Source organism: Pollicipes pollicipes, unplaced genomic scaffold, assembly GCF_011947565.3.
Source record: "Pollicipes pollicipes isolate AB1234 unplaced genomic scaffold, Ppol_2.1 Scaffold_5724;HRSCAF=6776_pilon_pilon_pilon, whole genome shotgun sequence".
Classification (NCBI taxonomy): domain Eukaryota; kingdom Metazoa; phylum Arthropoda; class Thecostraca; order Pollicipedomorpha; family Pollicipedidae; genus Pollicipes; species Pollicipes pollicipes.
Window position 1 is genome coordinate 12,727,370 of NW_023596746.1, and position 22,546 is coordinate 12,749,915.

The 22,546-nt window shown below is 46.3% G+C and overlaps 1 protein-coding gene across 1 annotated transcript; it reads right to left on the reverse strand.

The window, feature by feature from the left end:
• Positions 1–16: 16 nt before the first annotated feature.
• Positions 17–20,821, reverse strand: LOC119102390 (ovostatin). Its single transcript, XM_037225758.1, has 8 exons — positions 20,738–20,821; positions 14,252–14,430; positions 7,707–7,816; positions 7,143–7,268; positions 6,576–6,692; positions 4,738–4,892; positions 851–986; positions 17–269 (listed from the first exon to the last, which is right to left on the reverse strand). The coding sequence occupies exons 1-8, from the start codon at positions 20,818–20,820 to the stop codon at positions 27–29; spliced, it is 1,149 nt and encodes a 382-aa protein (XP_037081653.1). The 5' UTR covers position 20,821; the 3' UTR covers positions 17–26.
• Between the last annotated feature and the right edge of the window lie 1,725 nt (positions 20,822–22,546).

Consider the following 22,546-nt stretch of genomic DNA (forward strand, 5'->3'; position numbering starts at 1 on the left):
CCTATGGGCGATTTCCCTTGAATAGATCAGTGTACACGAACAAGAGAACCGTTTGTGCGACAAGTTGTCTGGTTAATGTCTCCGCCTGTAACAGCACCTAGTCTGGAAGTGTGGGAAGTCGTCTGGTTAATGTCTCCGCCTGTAAAAGCACCTAGTCTGGAACATTTCGCGAGTCTTACCCTACTCGCATAGACGCGGCGAGTGACGGCACCTCCTAGTCCGATCTTTGCCAGCACGACGTCGATCTCGACACAGCCGTCCGTGTCCGTCTGAAATGGAGCAATCCTGCATTAGCCTTGAGCCTAAATTGGCGGCGCGTGGTCGATTGAGACAACCTTTCTATTTGTGCGTATTTTACGCATGGGCGCTTGTTCACCCGGTGCGAAACTGCAAGGTACATCGGACTGTTGTTATCATGCTCGAGAGCCATTCATTCGCACTGCACAAGGATTACCCTGCATGATTATTGGATCTGACAGTGTGCCATGGGCCAACGAGCAATGCTTTTGAGTCACAAACGTCTGACAACATCAAGCGCGGGCACACCAGCCGTCCAATATTCACACCGCTGGGGAGCCGCACGTGGCGGGTGAGAACAGTGCACGGCACAAGAAAATAAATATGTGCTATTTGAGAATGCCACCCGACTCATCAAGCCACAAATGAGTCATATGTGGTCAACGTTAGCTTGAGCGCCTGGCATCGTGCAACAGCCCTCTCGTCTCTCGTCCCTGGCTAGAACTGCAGACCGTCGACACCAGGATTACATGGACGTATGTTACCAGACCAGGCGCTAGCCAGTGCCGACAGTGTATGCCCATATGCTGGGTTCGTGCTATCGGAAACGGACCTCCTCCGTGAAGGTCACGTTCGAAGGCGGCGGCTTCTCGGAACTTGACCCGTGCCGGCGTCGGAAGAAGAACGTCGACGGACGGGACACCAACAGCTTCAGGGCAGCGCCCGGCACCGGCTTCCCGAACGTGTAGCTGCGACAAAGCGGTAGACATCATGATATCATCGCTGGCAGAGCGCTGAACATCTTATCATGGAGCGCTGGACACCATGACATCATGGCTGGCACAGCGCTGGACGTCATGGCATCATAGCTGGCAGAGCCCTGGACATCATGACATCATGGTTGGCAGAGCGCTGGACAACATGGCGTTATGGCTAGCAGAGTGCTGGACATTATGACATCATGGTTGGCAGAGCGCTGGATATCATGGCATCATGCCTCGCAGAGCGCCGGACATCATAACATCATAGCTGGCAGAGCGCTGGAGATCATGAGCATCATGGTTGGCAGAGCGTTGGACAACATGGCCGTTATGGCTGGCAGAGCGCTGGACATCATGACATCATGGTTGGCAGAGCGCTGGATATCATGGCATCATGCCTCGCAGAGCGCCGGACATCATAACATCATAGCTGGCAGAGCGCTGGATATCATGACATCATGGTTGGCAGAGCGTTGGACAACATGGCGTTATGGCTGGCAGAGCGCTGGACATCATGACATCATGGTTGGCAGAGCGCTGGATATCATGGCATCATGCCTCGCAGAGCGCCGGACAATCATAACATCATAGCTGGCAGAGCGCTGGGACATCATAACATCATGGTTGGCAGAGCGCTGGACACCATGACATCATGGTTGGCAGAGCGCTGGACACCATGAACGTCATGGCTGGCAGAGCGCTGGACACCACGACGCCATGGCTGGCACCAGACAACCGCATCACCGTCCTCGCTGGCACTCTGCGCAACGGTTGAGCACAACAGAGGCACAATACAAAGTACAACGGAAGCTCCAAACTGCCCCTGCCAATTTAACTGACTTGAATCAGCAGTCAGCTGATAGCGATCGGGCTCCACATGACATCACGACCAGTGACAAAAAAAAAAAAACACCATTCTGTTGACTTGTATAGAATTGGATTCCACCAACGTCTTAAACATGCATATGCACGGGTACGGGTTCGATTTGTGTAAATGATACGTGGGCCGAAGCCAAGAATACGGAACTACGGTACCTCCTCAAAATATGGTTCTCAACATTTAGTTTATTTCATTCAACTTATATTTTCGCCAGTTTTTAAAACAAAAGTCAAATATGAGATGTTAGACCAGCCCTTAGTTTCAGCAGCATAGCACATCGCAGCCAGGACAAAAAAGTGCCCACCGGAGACAGACTCTATGAAATGATAAGCACTTTCTTCAAGATGCGTATACTCCAACTAAATATATTGGGGATCTCAAACTTCTTTTCAAGGCCCAAATAAAAAGCACGGTTGGGGGGGGGGGGTCGTCGCGAAGGACAATTAACGGGCACCCTTGTGCCCATAGCGCGATGGGTCTCGGATGATTTAGAAACCCACAACAGGCCTGGAAAACTAAAATTCTCACGATCAGGTTTCCTTTTGAGCTCAACATTTTCCCTCCTAATAATGCGAATAGATACTCTAGCAAAACACAATACGTACAGTCATGTCCCGCTTTAGATGATAGCATCTAGATTATTGATAGATATGCAGACATGCACATTACGAATAGGCAGGCCAAGGAATTTGAGCAATGGGCTCGTCTCTGTTAATTCTCGCATTGGTTTGAAAATCGCAGATCGGAATAAAGCGAGACGGCGCTGGTAAAAAACATGCAATCAAAAATTGAAAAAGACGGTATCGGGTGCGAGCACATTTAGCACACGATAATAATATGGCTCTCTCATGATACTCTCAGCAGGCCATACTCTCAGCAGACCATACTCTCAGCAGGCCATGATGCTCTCAGCAGTCTATGCTCTCAACATGATGCTCTCAGCAGGCTATGATACTCCCAGCAGGCCATAATCCTCTCAGCAAGATACTCTCAGCAGGCCATGATACTCTCAGCAGGCCGTATCCACCCTTGGAATTCAAGGCTATGTTTTTTTTTCGTGAACGGTACACCCGAAGCGTTCTCTGCACCGCATCCAAGCAAACCTGGCCTGGACACCCCTGCATTCGAAACACCGAATGCCTGAACAATCGCTGGAGGCAGCACATCGTGGTTCGTACATATCAATGCAACGCATGAGGAAGATTGACGCGATGCATTATTTGATAAAAACGGTGATCTCGTTACCTGCAAAGCAAAAGGAAAACCGTCGCTGTTTGCTCACCTCCTTTCGTAGGTTACCACGCGCCAGTTGAATGACCTTCGCTCGTGTGAGGGTAAATTTGACCCCTGATACTTTAAAAAGCAATAGAGCTAGGCACACAAAATTTACAGGGTGGATTGGCTTGGATGTGAACTCATTTTTTGTTCAAAATTTGAGGTTCATTAACCACGATCTTAAAATAAAGTCTTAGGTCAAACAAAGTCAAGCAAGGTCAAACTCAACATTGATGTCCAAATTGCCCTCAGGACCCTCATACAACCGCCTTGGACTTAAAACATGTTTTCTGTAAACTGCCACTGGTGCTCACCTGAAGCAAGTGATCATGTTTGGCCTTAAGAAGGTCACGGTGACCAAAAACCTACGAGATTGTCTCGATTTTTAAAAATTCGAGTAAGCAAAGTGAATTGCACCAGTCGGCATGTTCCTAAAACGGAAGGTTGATCAGAGTAATCTCAGGTCAGTGACCTACTGAGACCCTTAAGAAGTTCATGGAATATATCTGTCGCAGTGCAGGCTATCAATACATTTGAACAAGCATCAAAAACCATTTCCAAAAGCAACCTCTCAAAAAGGGGATAAGCTTTGGTCGTAGGCTGACCTGCATACCAGACCCTATGCCAATAGAGTTCCTTGAAATCCTGCGTAAGTTTGTATTGCCTAATAAACTATCCAAGAGATGTGCCGCTCCGTCTTACACTCCTCTGTCGCATCAGACTGAACAAATTCCTATAATGTGCCCTCGATGACAGCCACGATCTGTTTTTGACCTGCCATAGATCAGCGGCATTACACAGTAAATGTACTTTGCATGTGACAAAAGATCCACTATTCAATTGCCTGCAGCTATGCAAAGTCTGGCGCAGCTACATGGCGTCGTTCAAAAATTATTTTATAAAAAAACGTTTGGCTAGTCAACGTGGCTCCCATCCGAGCGTGTGGTAAAGCCTGCCGTGCTTTACACCAAAACCGCCCGGCCACATTTAAGGCAATATTTCAAATATTTCAAATATAAAACATGCGTTGTGAATGATCTTATGTACAACTGCGCAGTGAAAACACTTAGGCTGCCTTATAAGCTGCCACCTTATCGTTCAGGTATTTTGTTCTACAGATTGCAAGACTCTGATGCTGTTTAATATGCTGATATCACACCGCCTAGTTAATTAGTTTCTCGCTTTTCCGTCACTGAAATAACCGTTTTTTCAAGCTAATGATAGGAATGGCTAAGCATCGAAACCATATGCCATGTGCATTAAGCATGTTGCCAGCAATTTGTGATTAGGTTTCTACGGCGTTATTTATATATAAACCTAATTTGTGCGGATGCATTTCTTTATTTCTATCCCCGTAGCATGTACCTGAATTCATCTTCGATGTTTCTGTGGACCACCAAAATCGCTTTTAAAAATATATAAACACTATCAAAAGAGCGTGGCTAAGGTTACCCGCAACCATGCCAACAAGCCAGCTCCTGCTGCGATCTACGCAGTACCCTAACTGCCTTTGGCCTGCAAGATGCGGCGCAAATAGCAGCAACAGCCCCTGGCATCCGCACTACGGCGCAACTGGGCACTCACGTGGCGCAGACTTTAAGGGTGACGGTGTTGGCTTGGTTAGTGATGTATTTAGGGCCGGTGATGGTGACTTCGAAGCGGGGCAGCACGTACTCCTCCACCTCGAACGGCTGCTTCACGATGTTGTCACTGCGCTTCACATGGATGGTCCACCTGCCCTGCAAGTTTGGCATGACAGGGTGACGACAGTGAAACATCTCGCGGGAGCGTGACGGTGCGATGCCTCGCATATTCTGCAAGGCGCCACACAGTGAAACACACGTTACATGGCGCTTATTCTTCCATCAATGCCCGGATTGGCGTGTGTCACCTATAAAGTAGTGTTTCATTGGCAGTGAATGTAATGAGCGCGTGATCTATGTGCATAAATGAAGCGCCAGCGGATCTGCAAAGCAATGGGGCTGCTCTCTCCATCATCAGGTTAACATGAGCGCCTGCGTGATACGCTACTGCGGCATTGAAGGCATGATGAAGCTTTTTTTCAAAAGCAAGGTATGAAACTACGCACACTCTGTTTAAGCTGAGAGGGCAATCGTCAACGGGCCTCAAGGTGTTTAACGACCGTTAAACCAGCTTTTGCCTACACACAGATAAAATAATTCAACTTCTTCGGTGCGTCACGAGCCCCCAACTTACTTGAACGAGGAATGGCGAGCAGCACACGTAGCAAAAATAAAACCGATTACTCTTATATGGTACAGTGCTTGTGAATTGTGCAAATGATACAGTGTTAATAAAAAATGTCACTTACTTAAGGAATATCACGTATACATTCGTTATAAGGAGGTCAGAGCGAGTAGAAATACAACACTTGCCATTGCGTACTGGTTTCAGAGAGCTCGTTCTGCGAGGTAGACTTTTTCAAGCTCCATGGTAGCTGATGCTGGTGGTACCTGGCTAAATTATGATGAGCGAGGTACTTTAAAGTGCCAAGGCTCGCAGTCATCCCATGAAGAGGCTGACAGTCGCTCAGGGTGCAGATTCAACATGCTAATTTACATATAAATAATGGATGAATTCGAAAGCACTACCTTTGACAACTTCCGCAGGAAACAAACCACAGGCTCCGGAATAAAAGACGTACTATGACCACTTGATGCGTTCATCGAACTTCCCGAGAACTTGATGACCACGCATTTGACGCTAACAGACGAGATTCGAGAATGGCATTTTATTTCGAAAAAGGTCGCGTTATGTTGATGGGCGCGGTTAGTCCGTGTTCATAATGCTGCTCCCTGTTATGGTGCAGGTCACAGTCCGTGCTCAGAGAGCTGGAAGTATCTATATTGTGGAGCATATCCAACTGAAATTGACAGATTGGCGGCGTCAGATGTGACGCTTGTGTCGCTGGTGGTACGCAGGCGGGCAGGTAAGCAGCCGAGTGTATGGTACATTGGCTCACAGCTTACTACCGACCTCACATCATGCTGTGACCGTCACAAAGCTGTCAGTGTTGTAGTGCAGGGCATGAGCCGACCTACCGTCCAGTGTGGCACTTCGCTAGTGAACGTCGCGTACTTGCGCAGTGCTACATTTTTAAGCTTATGTTGGGGTTTGGATTATTCCGAGGCAACTTACCTGACTCACGCTCAATAAAATAAACTGCCGAGTGGTTTACAACCATCGCCGAAATTCACTGTTCATCTTTCCGCCAATGGATATGTGGATTCGATTCGACCCACAGCCGTTCCCAAGATGAAACGCTAGAGCCGTGGCGAGTGATGTTGCTCATGGCGTCAGACGTAGTAGTTCATGGGCCGTGGTTAGCTTTCCGTGTGTTGTCCGTGGTTTATGGGGGGGGGGGGGGGGGGGGAGAGGGGTGCGAATAGGCGCGAACTCACAAGGGGAGGCTCTTCTGTCAGTTGGAACTTCTTCTGAATGATACCGGACCGCGTGGCGACCTTGTCGAACTGTGCCAGTCTTGTACCGCCTGGTGTTGTAATGAAAATCTGGTCCACCTGGGGGGTTGAGAGAGACAGATTTAAAACATTACCCTGAAGTCGAGTAGCTTTGCCTACGCGCGCAGTCGTTTAGTCGTATAGCTTTACCCGGGAGATGGAGAGGGGTGGTTTACTTTCCGCATCCACGTAAAAATGAAACCCTTTAATCCGTGAACTTTTCCAGAACACAAGGAAAAGGGGAGATAGATTATGGGCTTTTCGTGTCTCCCCTTCCACTTGCATATTGTTTCCTTATTCTTGACGAGGCCAGTGAGATGATCTTACACAACTTTGAACTGCCCCATTCCGTCAGCAGCACATAACGCAAGGCCGGGAAGTTGTCAACACAAAACACATCCCTAGAATCAATTGTAATCAAGTCCTCCACGTGAACCATCAGTAAAGGCGCGTATTCGGTGCCTCAGAGAGTCTCCCGCCCAACCAGGTGCCAACTCTCGGTATACTCACCACCTCCTCCATGGCAGTAAGATCACTCTTGAGCGTCACCACGCGGAACTGTACCAGATCGCCGGCCTTGTACTTGGACTTGTCGGTCTGAACCAGCGTCACGAGCGTGAAAGGCAGCACACGGAGCTGCGGGAGGAGAGTTGCAGCTTTACGGGAAACTCGATGACGTCGCCGATGGTCAGTAACAAACTTACTGCGGTGCTCAGATAAGCTGGTCATTCAAGTATATCGCCGGATATGCCTCTGGACTCTATAATGCAGAGCAGATGGCGTAATGCACAGGGTAGCAGATTACCAGCCGACGAAATGATTCGCAAAACCATGAGCTTCTTTATGTCCAGGATTGTTGAGGGCGTATGACGCAGCAACCATAACTCGGGGAGTGTGCATCAGCACTTCAACGTGTAGTTTGAGTTATCTACATACAAGCTATGGACGCTGGTATGAATCTGACTACAGACCGATTGCAGATAAGGGATGGATAAACACTACAATGTCGTCTTTTTATCTGCGTAACCAGGTTTTGCTACAAACAGTTCCGAATGCCCTTAAGTTTTCTCATACTCTCGACTGCTGGCTCGAAGAGAAGAATCCCGAACGAACAGTCGCGCGTAGATACGCGTTTGACGGCGCTTTCTTCGGCACGGTAAAGTCGAAGCAGACATTTTCATCACCTGAAACATGACACGATTCCTTCGTTTTTGGAAAACCGGTATAAGTCAGGACTGCGTTCGCCCCTGAAGCCGTTGAAGGACAGCGTCAGTGGAAACGTGGATCGTAGTCACGCCCGCGACAAAGCCATGATACTCGACGCACCTCAGTGGCAGAAAGCGCATGATAAAGTGGGTGGGTCCATTTGTGTGTGACGCACCCACTGAAGTACGTGCTTCAGGAGCATTGAATGGAGCATTAGGAGTAGGGGGCTCACATTCTGACAACACTTACCTTCAATGTACCATAGGCTCCGACAAATTGGTGCTAGCAAGAAAAATAAGGTTAACTTGCCAAAGCAATGCCGGTCTGTACATTTTGACTTCAGCCATGTATGCGCGACAAGCGGAATTTTCTCCTGAAAATGTTGGGATTCGAAAGAGAATAGTATGATTCCAAGCTTATTCTACGCATGATTTCCGGTTATGACGCACGCACAGCTGAAAGCTGAACACTATCCAGACGTGCCAGAAATCCATTACACCTGACGCCGCGCCCGAGGAGCTAACTGATTGAGACGCTGTGTGCACGCCAGCACACCAGGCTCGGATGAAAGTTCAAACAATTATACTCTCCGCGATACTTACTCATACTCGGTGTGACGACGATGCAAGAATGTCTGTTCAAATCAGATTACAATAAAAAGTACAGCATTCGACCTGGCCCCGGCGGTTCATCGGAGGAACTATGAAGCAACTATGAACATCGTTGTCAACGTGGCAATGCATTGCAAACTGTTCATTGTTGGCAAGTGGCACGCCCAAAAAAAGTTCACCCGGAGTAAAAACTGTCATCGTTGATCAAATTACCCATTGTTGGCAAGTCACACGCCCAAAAAAGTGCACTCGGAGTAAAAAAAGAAGTCAAAAGCCAAGAAGCCAAAGGAGAAAAAGATGAAATATGACACAGCCAAATGACAAAACATCACAATAGATAGAGGTCCAATGGATAAAAGCAAAACGACGATAAGTCAAAGACAAAAAGTCAACTGTCAAACAGACAAAAGTGAAATGCAAGGAGCCAAATATGCAAAAGTCAAAAACTTTTTACCATTTGACCACCTCAGTGGTATGCAAAGGGAATGTAAAAGGAAAAAACGGGCCTAGGAAATATGAATAAAAATTAAAGAGGTTCACGGGAGCCCTGAAGCGATGGCCCAAAACGACGCCCTCATCCTTTGCGTGGAGGAATTTTCAGACCAAATACTGGGCACTCTGTGCCCTCTGCACAGCCGCGAGACCTGTGCGTCTTATTTACGTTTAGTCTGGGCCTTTGTATGTCAGCGTGACCACCTGTAGGCCGGTAGAGTCCCCAATATGTTCGGAACTAGTCCAAAATGCAATTTTCCTGGCCCTAGGTCACCTGGAAGTAGCCTGATCTAAACCACAAACTTAAGAGATCGGGCACTGATCGTCGGTGCATTTACTTCAGTAAAGGATGTTTACTTCGCATTGGATTAGGTCTTTTGACTTTTCGTTGACGTTACGTTTCGCATTTGCCTTTCATTTAGTTGAGTTCTTTGACATTTGACATTTCATCTTTTGACATGTCGTTTAACTTTCTGTCCTGTAACAACGCCGTGCAGTTTTTTCTGCATCATCAAACTCCCTGACCAGAAACAGTGACCGCACCACACATGCTCCAACCTGAAACACTTGGGCTTGGATACCAGAATGATGCATGACGAACCGCGAAATGCTGCCTTTTTCCTGAGAAAAACAGTTTTAGTTGAATCACTGTTGCGGGCAGGATACACCCCTGCCACGTTTTGTTTTTGTTTTTGTTTTTTGCTTGCTATTTAGGTTAAAAAAGGCCACGTAAGGTTAACGTTGATTCATTTTGCGAAATGCACGCCAAATAGACACGAATGGGCACATCAATGGGATCGGACCTTTTCGAGAAACGAAGCTGGCGTGAACCAGATGACCCAAACATTCAGAACTCTGATTCAAAAACACACTGAGGCTTTCACGAGGCCTTCGGCCTTCAGGCGTTCATGAGCGCGATTTCCAAATACAGCAATTGTCAATTGGCGCTCAGTGAATGTTGTGCAGGGTACGATGACTTAACCAAATAAAGACACACTGAGGAGCATAGTTACCAAAACGAGAAATATGTCCTCTAGAGCAGCTTTACTACGTAAAAGTGTACCAATGAATGTAAGTGAGCTTATGCCACCACATCTAATGCTTGCTTCAGCATCTACAAATGCGCAACATTTCCTTTTATTATTTAAGATATCCTTTTAGATGTGTATTAAAATGATGAAACATTTACCATGAACTTTTGACCTGAGGTCAAATTTGAGGTCACTAGAGGTCACAAATGGTCAAAACAGTTGTTCCGATAGATACAGTTTAGACCTATGTTTACACGTCAAGACAGATATTGAGTGGCCGGAAATAAGCTCTAAGACTGTTGGGGAGGTCTTTCCGACCATTTCTGTTCATCTGCCTGGCTCAAGTCCGTTCAAGCCACCGTTCAAAGTTGGTTTACCAGTGGCCTACAAGAGCGTCACTTTTCTTCGTAATACGCTTCTTACTACGTTTATATTATTAGATGCAACTGCAGGAAAAAAGTATTCTCTACACAAAATAACATTTTTGGGTGACCTAGCGGTAATCCAAAGCCAGCTCAGGTCAAATTTATAAGCCATCCAAATGACAAAATTTAAAATGCTGACCTGACCTATATGACCACTTCGACGCTTTTCTGCGGTCAGAAATAGGGTATTGTATATCTACACGTACTCAAGGTCGCATAGCTGTTGTCTACACTATACTTAGTCCTTTTGACACTCGGCATTATACATGTAACACACTAAGAGTAGGTACGTTGATGCATGAAATTAGATCAAAATAAAAACCCTTCACAAATATGAGGAGGTGGTTACATGGGTCGTACTCGCCGCTCAACTACCCTCTGCGCTACTGGCAACATAGGCCATTTACTTTCGATGACATCACTTGACTTTTCACGTCTTTACATGACTATGGTGACCTCATTATGCATTACAATGATATCACAACATGCTGTCAGCGAAGTATGGCAATTTTGCTTGCAAAATTTATTAGTTGAACTGCCTCTTTTGAGCTCAACACGGGCTTTACAAAAGGTTCCAGTAGAGATAGGTCATGATCTGGGCCAATATCATGTGTTCTGTGGCCATATGATGGCTGTGCACGTACGTGAGTACTCTTTTCTCCATGCACACACACCACAACCACACCAAAATACGTAAGGGATTGCATTAGTCACGAAAAGAGCCAAAATTAACCTTCCTTCATGTCACTGGCTTCGCATATTCCAAAAAATCTCAACTTAATATGCAAGCTGTGGGTACTTTCATGTTTCATTACTACAATATGCCTGAACAATTGTAACTGAGCCGCAAAAACGTTGTGTGGTCAGTTTATCTAGAGATTGACCTCTTCGTCCTGAGTTATTCACTCATCTCGGCTGATGTGCTCGAAAGTCGTTAGGGGAACTCAACTCTCCTCGTCCGGGCGCGAGTTAAAGAAAGAAATTAAATATTAGATCAGACTACGGAATTACAAAAAGATAACAGCAGTCTTGACAGCGAAGAACCAAATTGTACAGAACACGTGAAAAGAAGCTCGATGAAATAAAAACACGACACGCAAGAAGAGCACTAATAGCCTCCGGGCTGAGTGAGTGAGGGAGGATGAAAAAGCAACCTATTATCTTAGGAGCAGGGGCTGGCAAATGTGCAAGCAAAGGATACGTTCTGAAATCAATCATACTGGCCAAGTGTTGCGAGATGATAAAACTATCCTACGATATTGCATCGAACAGTACAAGGAGACGCTCATGTCAGAAGGCACCTCTAGAGGAATACATGAAAGCTGTCTTGGCAGTGATCAAATCTCAAAACTCACCGGGCAGAAACATGAGAAATTTGAAGGTCCACTCAGCAGCGAAGAACACAAATTGGCGTTGGGTAGGATGAACAAGAAAAACATTTCCGGTATCACAAAACTTACAGCAGCACTATTTACGTACTTCCGGAATTATCTCGAAAGCGTCATAGTGGCGTACAGCAGGGGCGCTTGTGCTATCTTTTTACATAGTTAAGTGGCGGAATATCATAACTCTGACTCTCAAGAAGGAAGATCAGACCCGATTACAAGCAAAATGCCCATATGTTTAGTAAATATAACGTACAATATTTTTACAAAGGTTGTTGATACACGCATTGGCTGTCATTCGTAACTTGGTCTCTCCAGAGCATACTGGATTTATTAATGGCGTTTATATCGTTTTCAACTAGATTTCTAAAGGGCGTTTTATACCACCGAGCGTTTTATATGTGAAACATAAGATTAACGGCAGATGTCGCTGAGGATGGCGATAACGATCGGTTCGGAAACTTTTTGATTGCGAGCGACTATCGGGCCGCGCTCAATTCGCGGGAGCATACTTGTTTTATCTCTACCTTTCTGACGTATAATTTTGGGGACATTTTAATGCTGCGCATTAAAATCCTATACCGTCATGCTTGTCTGGCAATACTGAATAGCGGGTTTACGCCAAACTGGTTCAATGGGAATGTTTTCCTTTTTGAGATATTAAAACAGGCATCACATACGATGACACAAGCTCACTTATAACCGATAGCATGCTTTTAAGTAGGAAATACTGTTCTAGAAACACAATTTCTCAATTTAGTTAACATGCTCATCGATACGTCATTGCTTGATCACGTCATCGCACCTTGCACAACATTGATCGAAAGCCAACTGACGGCCGTTGATTTCTGTCTATCTATCTACCTACCGAGACATAAACATATATATATATATATATATATATATATATACATGTAGTTAAAAAATTGGCCATGCAAATCGTACTCACAAACGCCAGATATCAACGACTCGCCCATTACATTTGTATTGGCTTTGATCGCCATATGGCTTATGGAATGGTAGGATTTAAATGGCCTTATTGTGGCATGATGAATGCCGAGGTAACCTTTAAATGCTTTCCCCAAAACAGTCTCCCCATCTTTGCGGGCAAGTAACTCATAAAATAAAGGGGTTTAGGTCTTAAAAAGGGCAGTGATGGGAACTGCATCGATTGATTTTTAAGACAGCTATTTCAGTTCAAAACCCCATGCATATGTGGAACACTCCCCTCAAATGCAGCCTCGGTACGCCGCAGGCTTCCCCACTTAGTGGGATGTTGTTCGATTTTACCAATTAAGTTTTGACGATAAGTATGACAAAATGCAAGTATTTCCGAAGAAGACTTAATGCTGTAAAGTTTAAAGTATGGTTGTGCGTCGGCGGAATAGCATTGTTCTGTCAGGAAAAGCAACCAGCAGAGACAGTACAATGCCTCATGGATGAGTTCAGCAAAGCTTTTGAACTGAGCCCAAACGCAGACAAGAGCCCGGGCTAGATGCTCAGGAGTGCGGTAGCGAGTCTGTTTCAGAAATACGAACCGTAAACAATGCAGAAGCACTGGATGCATGGGTTAGCGCAAACGCATCCCGTGGCGCAGATAATGAAGATCATATTTACACAAAAATATGTAATGCCATTAGTACGTGGAGCCAGCCGTCATTAACAGTGAAGGATCGCATCACCACTCATAGACATCTGATGTCTCAGCTCGTACGCATGTGCGCATGGGTGAAACCCGCAAAGGAAAGCCGAATGGCGATTCAAAGAAACATGAAGCTAGCAGTTTATAAAGTATGCGGAGCGGTCTTCGGATGTGTGTTTTGACACGGGGAGGGTGGCATCCAGGTGGCGCACCACATGACATATGCATTCTCACGCACGAGTGTGATGCATGATCTGTTTGCATTGTGTCTTGAATAATTTTTTATAACTTTTTAAAATAAATTTGATTCGAACCTTTTGAACGGATAGATTTCTGGGATCAGCGCTCACACTAAGCAGTGCTTGTTGTGTGAGCCCTGACCCCCACCATTCGATCGCGCAATTCCAGGCAAAGGCGGAATTTAGTGGCGAAATCTTAACTGCCGCAATGCTCGGCAAGGTTCGTCCTGCCCTCTGACGTCAAGTGACCTTCAGCGCGACCGCTGCCACCGGCCGCAGGCCATACCTGTCAAACGCAAATAGCGAGCGCCCTAAAGCGACTCGAACCCACCCTGCCACCTGTGAGTGGATCGCAAGGCAGGCGCTCTAGCCAACTGAGCCACCGGGACGGACTCAAACTTGAAAAAAACTTTGAAAAAATTAATTTAACAAAAAAGGGAACAAAAAAAAAAACAACGCTTCATAACACGTGAGCAGCGACGCGCGCTGTACACTCTTAAATACGCGGCAGGCCGCAAACAGACCACGTCACCAGACGGACAGACAGCGTCACCAGACCACACCCAGCATCAGACGCAGGTAACTCACTGGGTCCACTGACGTAGAAGGTGCGGGAGAGCTGCGCCACGCTGTCGTCGACGGTGCTGTTCTTCTTGGGCAGCAGGTAAACGGACACACTGGCCTTGTCACGCAGGTTGAAGAACGTCAAACAGAAACGCTCTACGGTGTTGGCTATCAGCACCTTCGGCGCCGTCAGCAGGAAGCCCCTGCGGCCGTAACGGCGAGGTCAGGTGAGGCACACTGCACCAGACGGCGAAGCCAGGTGAGGCACACTGCACCAGACGGCGAGGTCAGGTGAGGCACACTGCACCAGACGGCGAGATCAGGTGAGGCACGGTGCACCAGACGGCGAGATCAGGTGAGGCACGGTGCACCAGACGGCGAGGTCAGGTGAGGCACGGTGCACCAGACGGCGAGGTCAGGTGAGGTACACTGCACCAGACGGCGAAGTCAGGTGAAGTACGCTGCTCTGGATAGTGAGGTCAGGTGAGGCATGCTGCTCTGGACAGGGAGGTCAGGTGAGACACACTGCTCTGGACGCCCGCTGCACGTCAGCATGGCCGCATGCCAATGACGTGCCGATCCAGAATGCGTGGCGACGGGAGAGGGAATTTCAAATGCTATCAAATTAACGGGTCTAGATGCATTAGAACTTCGTCAGCCTTACGGCGTTCAGAGAAATTATGTAATGTTAACTAACGCATTAGGAGCTTGACTCCATAGCTGACGACATCTTGCTCCTAAACGAGGTCTAGTTTCCCAGGGATGTAGTGAGCAGCATCACTTTACAGCAATAAAACATCACTTATGATTTCACCACATGCCGACAGCCACTTTGGTCTAAGTTCGTTCCATTCCTTTGATTCTGATGGAGGTATCGCCGATGCCATTTCATGGGTTTCCATACACGCACTCGTGGCGCGCGGCCAGCAATGCGCTTTCGCAATACCAGTTGGGAGGGGGAGGGGGACTCCGTCCTGTGTCACTCGACGAACGGTATCCTTGAATATTGTTTTCCCTTCGGATGTGGGCACTAGAATCTGGATAATCTATGGAAATAGCGCTTGGAAAAATTGGGAGCGTCGTTTCTTAATTAAGCAGGTCGTATTCCTTTTGCTTGAATTTTCATGAGCGTAGCGTACCGTGTTGGACTTATTTTTTGTCCGGTTGGGAGGGTCCAGCTTATTGTCGTAACACGACTACAACAGTAAGATTGCATTATTAGCTTGCAGGGGCGAAGCTCATTAAAGACTGGAGGCAGTCAATTATTTTTGGCAGAAAGTTGATAATCAGCGTTCATCTGAGACTGTCCAATGCAGTGAGGTTGATGGCCTCCGATGTAAGAAAGCGGTTCAAAGTTGGTATATTCTTGGGTTTTGTTATGATTGGCTCTCTCTGATTTTATCCAGATATATAGACAAATAAGTAAATGCGGTTTGCGCCAGTGGCAACTTAACTTTTATCAATAAGTGTTATTTAGTCAACCTTATAAATGCTAGTCAATTTAGTCAACTCGGTGTTCGTGAAAATAACGATACATTTATAATCAAATTCAACTACGACCTACAGTTTCTGAAAGCTGCCTTGACCTGTATAATGGGATCAATTATTGACCTAAAAACATAAAATCTACTAATCTAGATCTGATCGCATTCTACTATCTACCAATCACGTGATCTCATTGAGACCAATTAACTGGTTTTCCGCTAATCTTTGTTTTCGCTAGTTTAGAAACTCCACGCGGGGGTAGGTCGCATCGACCCTCGTAAGGGATCGATGCGTTCATCATGCGTCCCCCTTACTGGTACGACGCATCGACCCCCGTAGCGGGAGGGGGGGGGGTCGATGCTTCCTATCAGTCCGCGTTATGAAAATCGGCGTATCAGGGCGATATTTAACTTCAGTTGAATCTTAAAGATCAACTGTTATCAAAAGAAAACGTTGCCTTACCCTAGCACATAAGAGAAGCTATTGATTGAGGGTGGTGTTTTCGTGCTGAGTATCGCTAAGTTTCGACGCGTGCTACGTCATTTCACCTAGAGTTTATTTAAAGGTCAATGCTCTTAACACCGACAACAGATTTGATGCAAGTCGATGTTAGCTGTTTTCTGGGTTACCCTTTTAACAAGGAAAGGGCCATTTTAGCCTTTTGTTTTCGCGTCGTTTGTTCATCCTCATGTTTTTGCTGAACTCTGCATGTGAAAAACTGGAGAGGTTCAGCTAAAACGTAAAATATTCTGCAACATGAGTGAAGGAATTAAAGACATAACGCTGTGCTCTTGCCATCATTGCACACCTAAAAATGGGTTGCTCAATTGAGTAAACGTACTCTGTTATCCATTTTCCTTTGCCAGTATAGTATGTTGTAAGGCTCATGAGTACCAAATGCTGTGCTGTGTGATTATCGGTGAATTCAAGCCCGAGTATAAATGCTGAAAATTTTGTGGGATGTTTGCCAAGGTGTTCATAATGTTCCATTCCAGGTGCCATGGCTGGTTTTCCCAAGACATCGTATAAAGCGTCGCTAAACCAGCGGATATGTGACCGCTGCGTGCCTGTCTCTTAAGCGTAACCTTGAACGAAACATGCATCAAGTAAACAATGCTTGCCAAACTTAAAGTACCCTTCCAGCAAGGGCATTATGCCTAACATCATAGGGAAAAACCAAGGTCATAGTGCAGCGTTTCGCTGAATTCGCGTGGTAATGGCCGCATATTTATATATCGTCTCCCTGAATGGAGGGTTTTAGCCTCTTGTACTTTTATGCATTAATTCATTAAACAACGATTCGGTGCATTGCTGTTGCAATCCACATGCTGCAAAAGCCAACAAATAGGAATTATTACAAATAGGAATTATTATTAAGATGTTTTATTCGATTGCCCAACTACAAATTTCGGATACCACACAAGCTGTTGCACTATGTAACTGCAACATTTGCCGCTGACGTCAGGCACGGTTACCAAGCGCAGAGTCATCGTGCAATACAGGATTGAAATTGCAGGCAACTGCATGGGGCAGTTTCAGTTTTAAAAGGCATGTGATCAGCAATGATTTGTGAGGTGCTTCTCTCCTCTCCCTCCCAAACGTTGACGTGCATCAATAAATATTGGTTTTCCCCTAGCAATATTGGTGCTGGAATGCTGCAAAAAGTGAGATAGCGTTCAATGTCGCGCAAAGACTACGCGCTTTTTTGAAAGACAAGACTATTAAATGAATGATATACAGCAATGCGAGGAGAATGACAGCATGGCCAAAATATAGTGTGCCAGATCTACTAAAAAAAAAACAGACACGAGAGATGGGGTGGAGCAGTAGATGGGCACGCCTCAGCACAGCCCACCAACAGTTAACGCCCATTGACACTGGTAATCTGGAGGGTACATAGCTTTGAAACTTCAAGCAAGATAAATTGTGCCAATAATCGGCCAACTTGTGATATCAGGTGTCACTCCAAAAAGGGCGCGGGCCTATAAGTGATTCCTCTGGATAAAAGTGTAATAGGTGCGTGCATATCCAAATTATATTATCTCGTCACTTATTTCTTCATGGAAGGCCCTACTGTGACCACGAAACGGTGGTGAGTTAATATGACTGGCGCGTTATCTACTTTGCGGGAAACGACGTGCCTGTACTTTGGTATGATGTTTTGTTTACGTGTGCTTAATATGAAAAATTAGACGCCAATTTTCAGCATTACTTCACTGAAAATCAATTTCTAAACTGTGGACACATCTAAAGTGTGGACACATCTTAGTACACCTGGACCAGTCGCAACCATACAGCACTTACCAGCCGAGCGTTTATGACACATTGCTCATAACTAACTCACTGTGGCTGCTGAGTCAAAATGTGATCATTTACGCCGCAGAATGTTCACAATGAGGCATAACGTGTAAATTGAGACCTAGTGCAAGTTGGCCCGGACCAATGATATATATATATATATATATATATATATATATATATATATATATATATATACCTTGACACAGATACAATAACTTCAAAACTATGGCACCCTGAGGCCCTTACAACACTAAACTCTGTTCTGTTTTCTGTTCTGTGTTCTGTGACTGATAACGCAGCCCCACCTAACGCCACAGCTACACCAAAGATGCCGTTACCTCGGCGCTGCCAACTTCTGGTATAACATCCCAAGTCTAGTTTGTATCCCGCTTCCGGCATATTTGTAGTCTATTTAAATGCCTACTTGGTTCATCTTTGCAGTACCCAGTGTTCGCTATTATTTTGCTTTACGTTGGCCACCGAGGGTCATTTGGGCAGGGTGGTAGGGTAGAGAAATGTGATGCGGCATGAACGCAGTCGAAAACGTGTGATCTTTTCAGTCTGATTCCCGAAAAGCAGCGAATTTAGAATCCGGCAGGCAAAGTATGCGAAGAATATACATTTCTGCATCACCTTGCCGTTCTTGTGTATGTTTGCGTCAAACGGTGTTATTTGAGCAGCCTTTAACATAACTTTCCGCATTCTGTGGAGTTCTGATCACACCTGGCGTAGCGAGAGAGCCGTAGCCGTGACGATATCAAATTACACTGGTATGATGCCACGCAGATCTTGTAGGCTAGTGATCTTTGCATGCTCCTCGTGACCCTGTCAATGCTTTCACCTATTATTTGTACCACTGACCAAATACCTATCACTTGACACTGCGTTGGCCGGCTGAATGCCACCTGCGTCCGCACTCGTGCTGTTTCGGTTTGGTCTTGTTCGTAAAATGTCACGGGTGACGCGCCGGCGCGACGGGGCAATTTGCCCCCAAGTGCCAGTCAAACGTCACTGCCGAGAACTCAATGACCTTTAACATCCTGTTGGCAGATCGGATTGCGCCAGCCGCTTAGCCCAGTGGTCAGAGCTGCCAGCCGTTATACTAGGCGCAGAGGCACCGGAGAGCAGCGCGTGAACAAAGCATCGTTCTACGACATCGCCCGGGGCTAATGATGCGACGCGGGCTACGCTAATCTAAAGCTGAAAAACTGGAGGCCTTTTACGATAGCGCAAGAAGCGAGTGAGCCGTTTCCATGAGTAACAATACGAGCAACGCCGTGTGGCAACAGTGTGAGTACGTAGCAGATTCGAAGTAGCGGCACAAGGGGGAAGAGGGGGGAGGGGGCAACATCTTTTTTTCTGGTTCAGCTCATCAGCTTACAGCAGTTGATAGTCAATTTCCACAGAACACCTTGCCTGTTGTTTTCATAAGACTGGAGAGCATTCTTACACCGGATGATACTGGATTCTTACATAAGGTCATCCAGGAACCTCATATATGGCGATGAAGCAGTGGCAGATCCATGATTTTGTCAAAGGGGGGAGGGGGGGTCGCCTTTTATTGTGGTGCCCCTATAACTTGGTGCTCCCCCGCCCCTCACAGACAGTTCTGGATTTTCTTTCAAGTTCCTGAATTTCTTAAAGGGTTGTGATGTCATGAAAGGTAGGTTTTTCGTGCCCTGTCACCAAACAGGCCGATCCAGAATTTTGTCAACGTGAAATATACATATTGTGGCGCCCTGGTACGCGGAAACGAAGGTTTTTGTGTTCTCATGTCTAAGGGGCCGATTAATAATGTCGTAAGGTCGGGCGGCACTACACTGTTGTGCCCCTGGAATTCGATGCCCCTGAGAAGAACGCTTCGAGCACTTCGTGGCATCCTTTGGAAACTGGTGTCTCTTTAGATTTAAGGTTATGGTTTCCCGAAATAAAAGTTTTGGTACTTCCTCACAGAATAGCCCGATCTCGGATATCGACAAGGCACACAAAACACACATTGCAGTACCCGTGGAATTCGGTGCCTTTCAAAAATGAGGATTTATGCCAAGTTGTGGTGTCTTTGGTATCGCACCAAAACCTTAAAGGGGCTTAAGGATGGGGCATGGCCCGATAACCATCTCTGAATTCACCCCTGCTATGAACAAATATGACACGTATTATGATTAGAGATTGATATAATTGCACCGACGGAAACCGTTCAAGTTGTGTCAGATTTTACACGCAGGTTGGGGATTTCCTGATGTTGAAAATGTATTTTAGATAAATTTATCCCCGTTTTATAAAAGTGGCCCCTTCTGCAGGCTCGAAACCTTCAAAACGTACATGTTTCGGTGGTGGTTAATATGACCAGCGCCACACCTCCCATGCCTTAACGATAATGCCCCAGTCCCTCTCCGCCGTTGAGGACTGTGCCCCAGTCCCTCTCCGTCGTTGAGGATAACATCCTGAGTTACGAGCTTCCAATGTAGCTATCAAAGCATAACAGCAACGTACTCGCTCTGTGAATCACGGAGAGTAGGTAAGTGAATCAACACATTACGTCAAGTAAGAGAGCCAGCTGGATGTTGAAGTTAGTCACTGGTTCAAGTTCATTCCCCATCGAGGGCAGCCATAGACGTGGAGGTCGGCGGGTGCGTTCTATACCCTAACTCGCCGGCCTTCGGGGCGAGAGACGGCTAGTATGGCCGCTGGCAGGGTGCACTGGCCGCTGCCAGGGGGACTTACCTATCGATGTATCCCTCAGCAGCCGACGCCACGAGCAGTGCGAGCAACGCCAAGCGAGGCCCGGACCGCACGGCAGACGCCATCTCGTCAGACAGTGAGGCTGGTCGACCGCCGGCGCACCCTTTATACCCTCCGAGCGACGTGCGGCTGACATTTGATGTTCCCCTCCCCAGCCCACCCAGCCAGTCCCTCGACTCGCCCCCCCCCCCCCCCCACCCACATGGTCCACTGGCGACAGGTCAAACGGGACGCATCATTGTTCCGCCCAGCAGTAGCCCTTCGGAGGACACGCGGCACTTGTAGATTAAGCGCTTTTAACAGTAGAAGTTCGGATCCCTTGAAGGGAATGTTCCGCATTTGAAAATGTTGAGACAAGCATCAGATATGATGGCAAAGGCTTATTATAGCTCTTGGCGTGCATTTAAAGCTGAAAAACTTGCCTAAGTAAGGGAATTACTTTTATCACTAAATATGCTACCTTGCGTCAACTGACAACCAGACCTAAGGATTGCCGTGTAATTCCCAATAACTTGGTAACTGTTGTGACGCGAGCCATTATCCTTGAGGCGGCTGTGGTGGCGGGTGAGTATGTGGTGCAGATAGGGATTGTGACTTTGAATGTCTTGGTGCAAGACATGGACAAAGCTTAGTTGGACTGTTTGGCATATGCTTCGTAGCAATTGCCAGCTTGTGTGATAGCTGGTGAAAAACAATAGCCGGTGAAAAAAATCACGACAGGTGGCGAAAAGCATTAACGGGTCATGATTTTCATATCAAAGCTTGCCATGGGCTGCCGTTAGGCACGCAGCCAGACCCATGGCAAGGAGGGGGCGCAGGGTTGAATAAGGGCCTTCTGATCTTAAAAGGCCGTCCAAACAAAATTGCAGAATATAGCCCAGTTGTTAATGAAAATGTGTTTTCTTTTTGACATTTTCCACTTTTACTTAATATAAGTGAAATAGAAGCCGAAAGCTATCGTGAGATCAACTCTGCCTGAGTTTTATAGTCAGTCAACTTAGAAATCATGTGTAAAATGACTGCATGAAATACGCCGCGGTGACTCGTCATTTTACAGTGGTCCAGTGGAATTGATATAGATCTGAAGCTTTCGAAAGGCTGGGCCGAAGCTATTGTCAGAATTACATAGGTCGTTAAGTGCATTTGCAAGGAACATTATTCGCATAAATAAGACAGTAGTATTAGCCTTATTTCTCGGAGAAAAACAGGAGTCTGGAGATATACATACGTTGATATTTCGGCAACATGCCTTTATCCAAAAGAAAAGGGGAATATTCTTCTGCTCTTCAGTTCGATCAAGACATGTTGCTGAAATATCAACGCATCTATATATTCATCCTCCTGGTTTTTCTCCGAGGAATAGTGCTATTACTACCGTTTCATCTTTCTTCAGGATATTTATCTGGGCTGTACAGATCTCTGTGCATCCCAAAAATTATTAAGGACTTCGTAAATATAGATCGAAATCGGTCAGCAATATGCATCAACATTACCAAACAATGTTTGATAATTTTTAACATTCAGTCTGCATTGTTTAGTGCTACAAATTGAGTAGTGCAGTTTTGGGCATGAGCGCTTAGCAGCAAAAGCCTCGATGCCAGGCGTTGCAGTCCCCGTAGGTCACGCCGTGTTGGCCTCGTGGGTAGCACTGTGTTGTGGCCAACGGGTGTACGAAAATGATGACGCATTGGAAAGGAGTACTTTCTAGCGCCTTAGCTCATGCCACCGTATATTCAAGAGGTAGCCGTGCGCGTACTTCAGCTGTGCGATTTTACAGCGATAAATTTAACG

Bases quoted from the DNA above. Each gene is read 5' to 3' on its own strand.
- LOC119102390 (XM_037225758.1), bottom strand. From the start codon at position 20,820: ATGGCGTCTGCCGTGCGGTCCGGGCCTCGCTTGGCGTTGCTCGCACTG. The intron at 7,817-14,251 runs GTGAGTTACCTG...GTCATGTTTCAG, and splicing joins CTTCTACGTCAGTGGACCCA to GTGATGAAAATGTCTGCTTC. The intron at 987-4,737 runs GTGAGTGCCCAG...GCTTTGTCGCAG, and splicing joins ACCCTTAAAGTCTGCGCCAC to CTACACGTTCGGGAAGCCGG.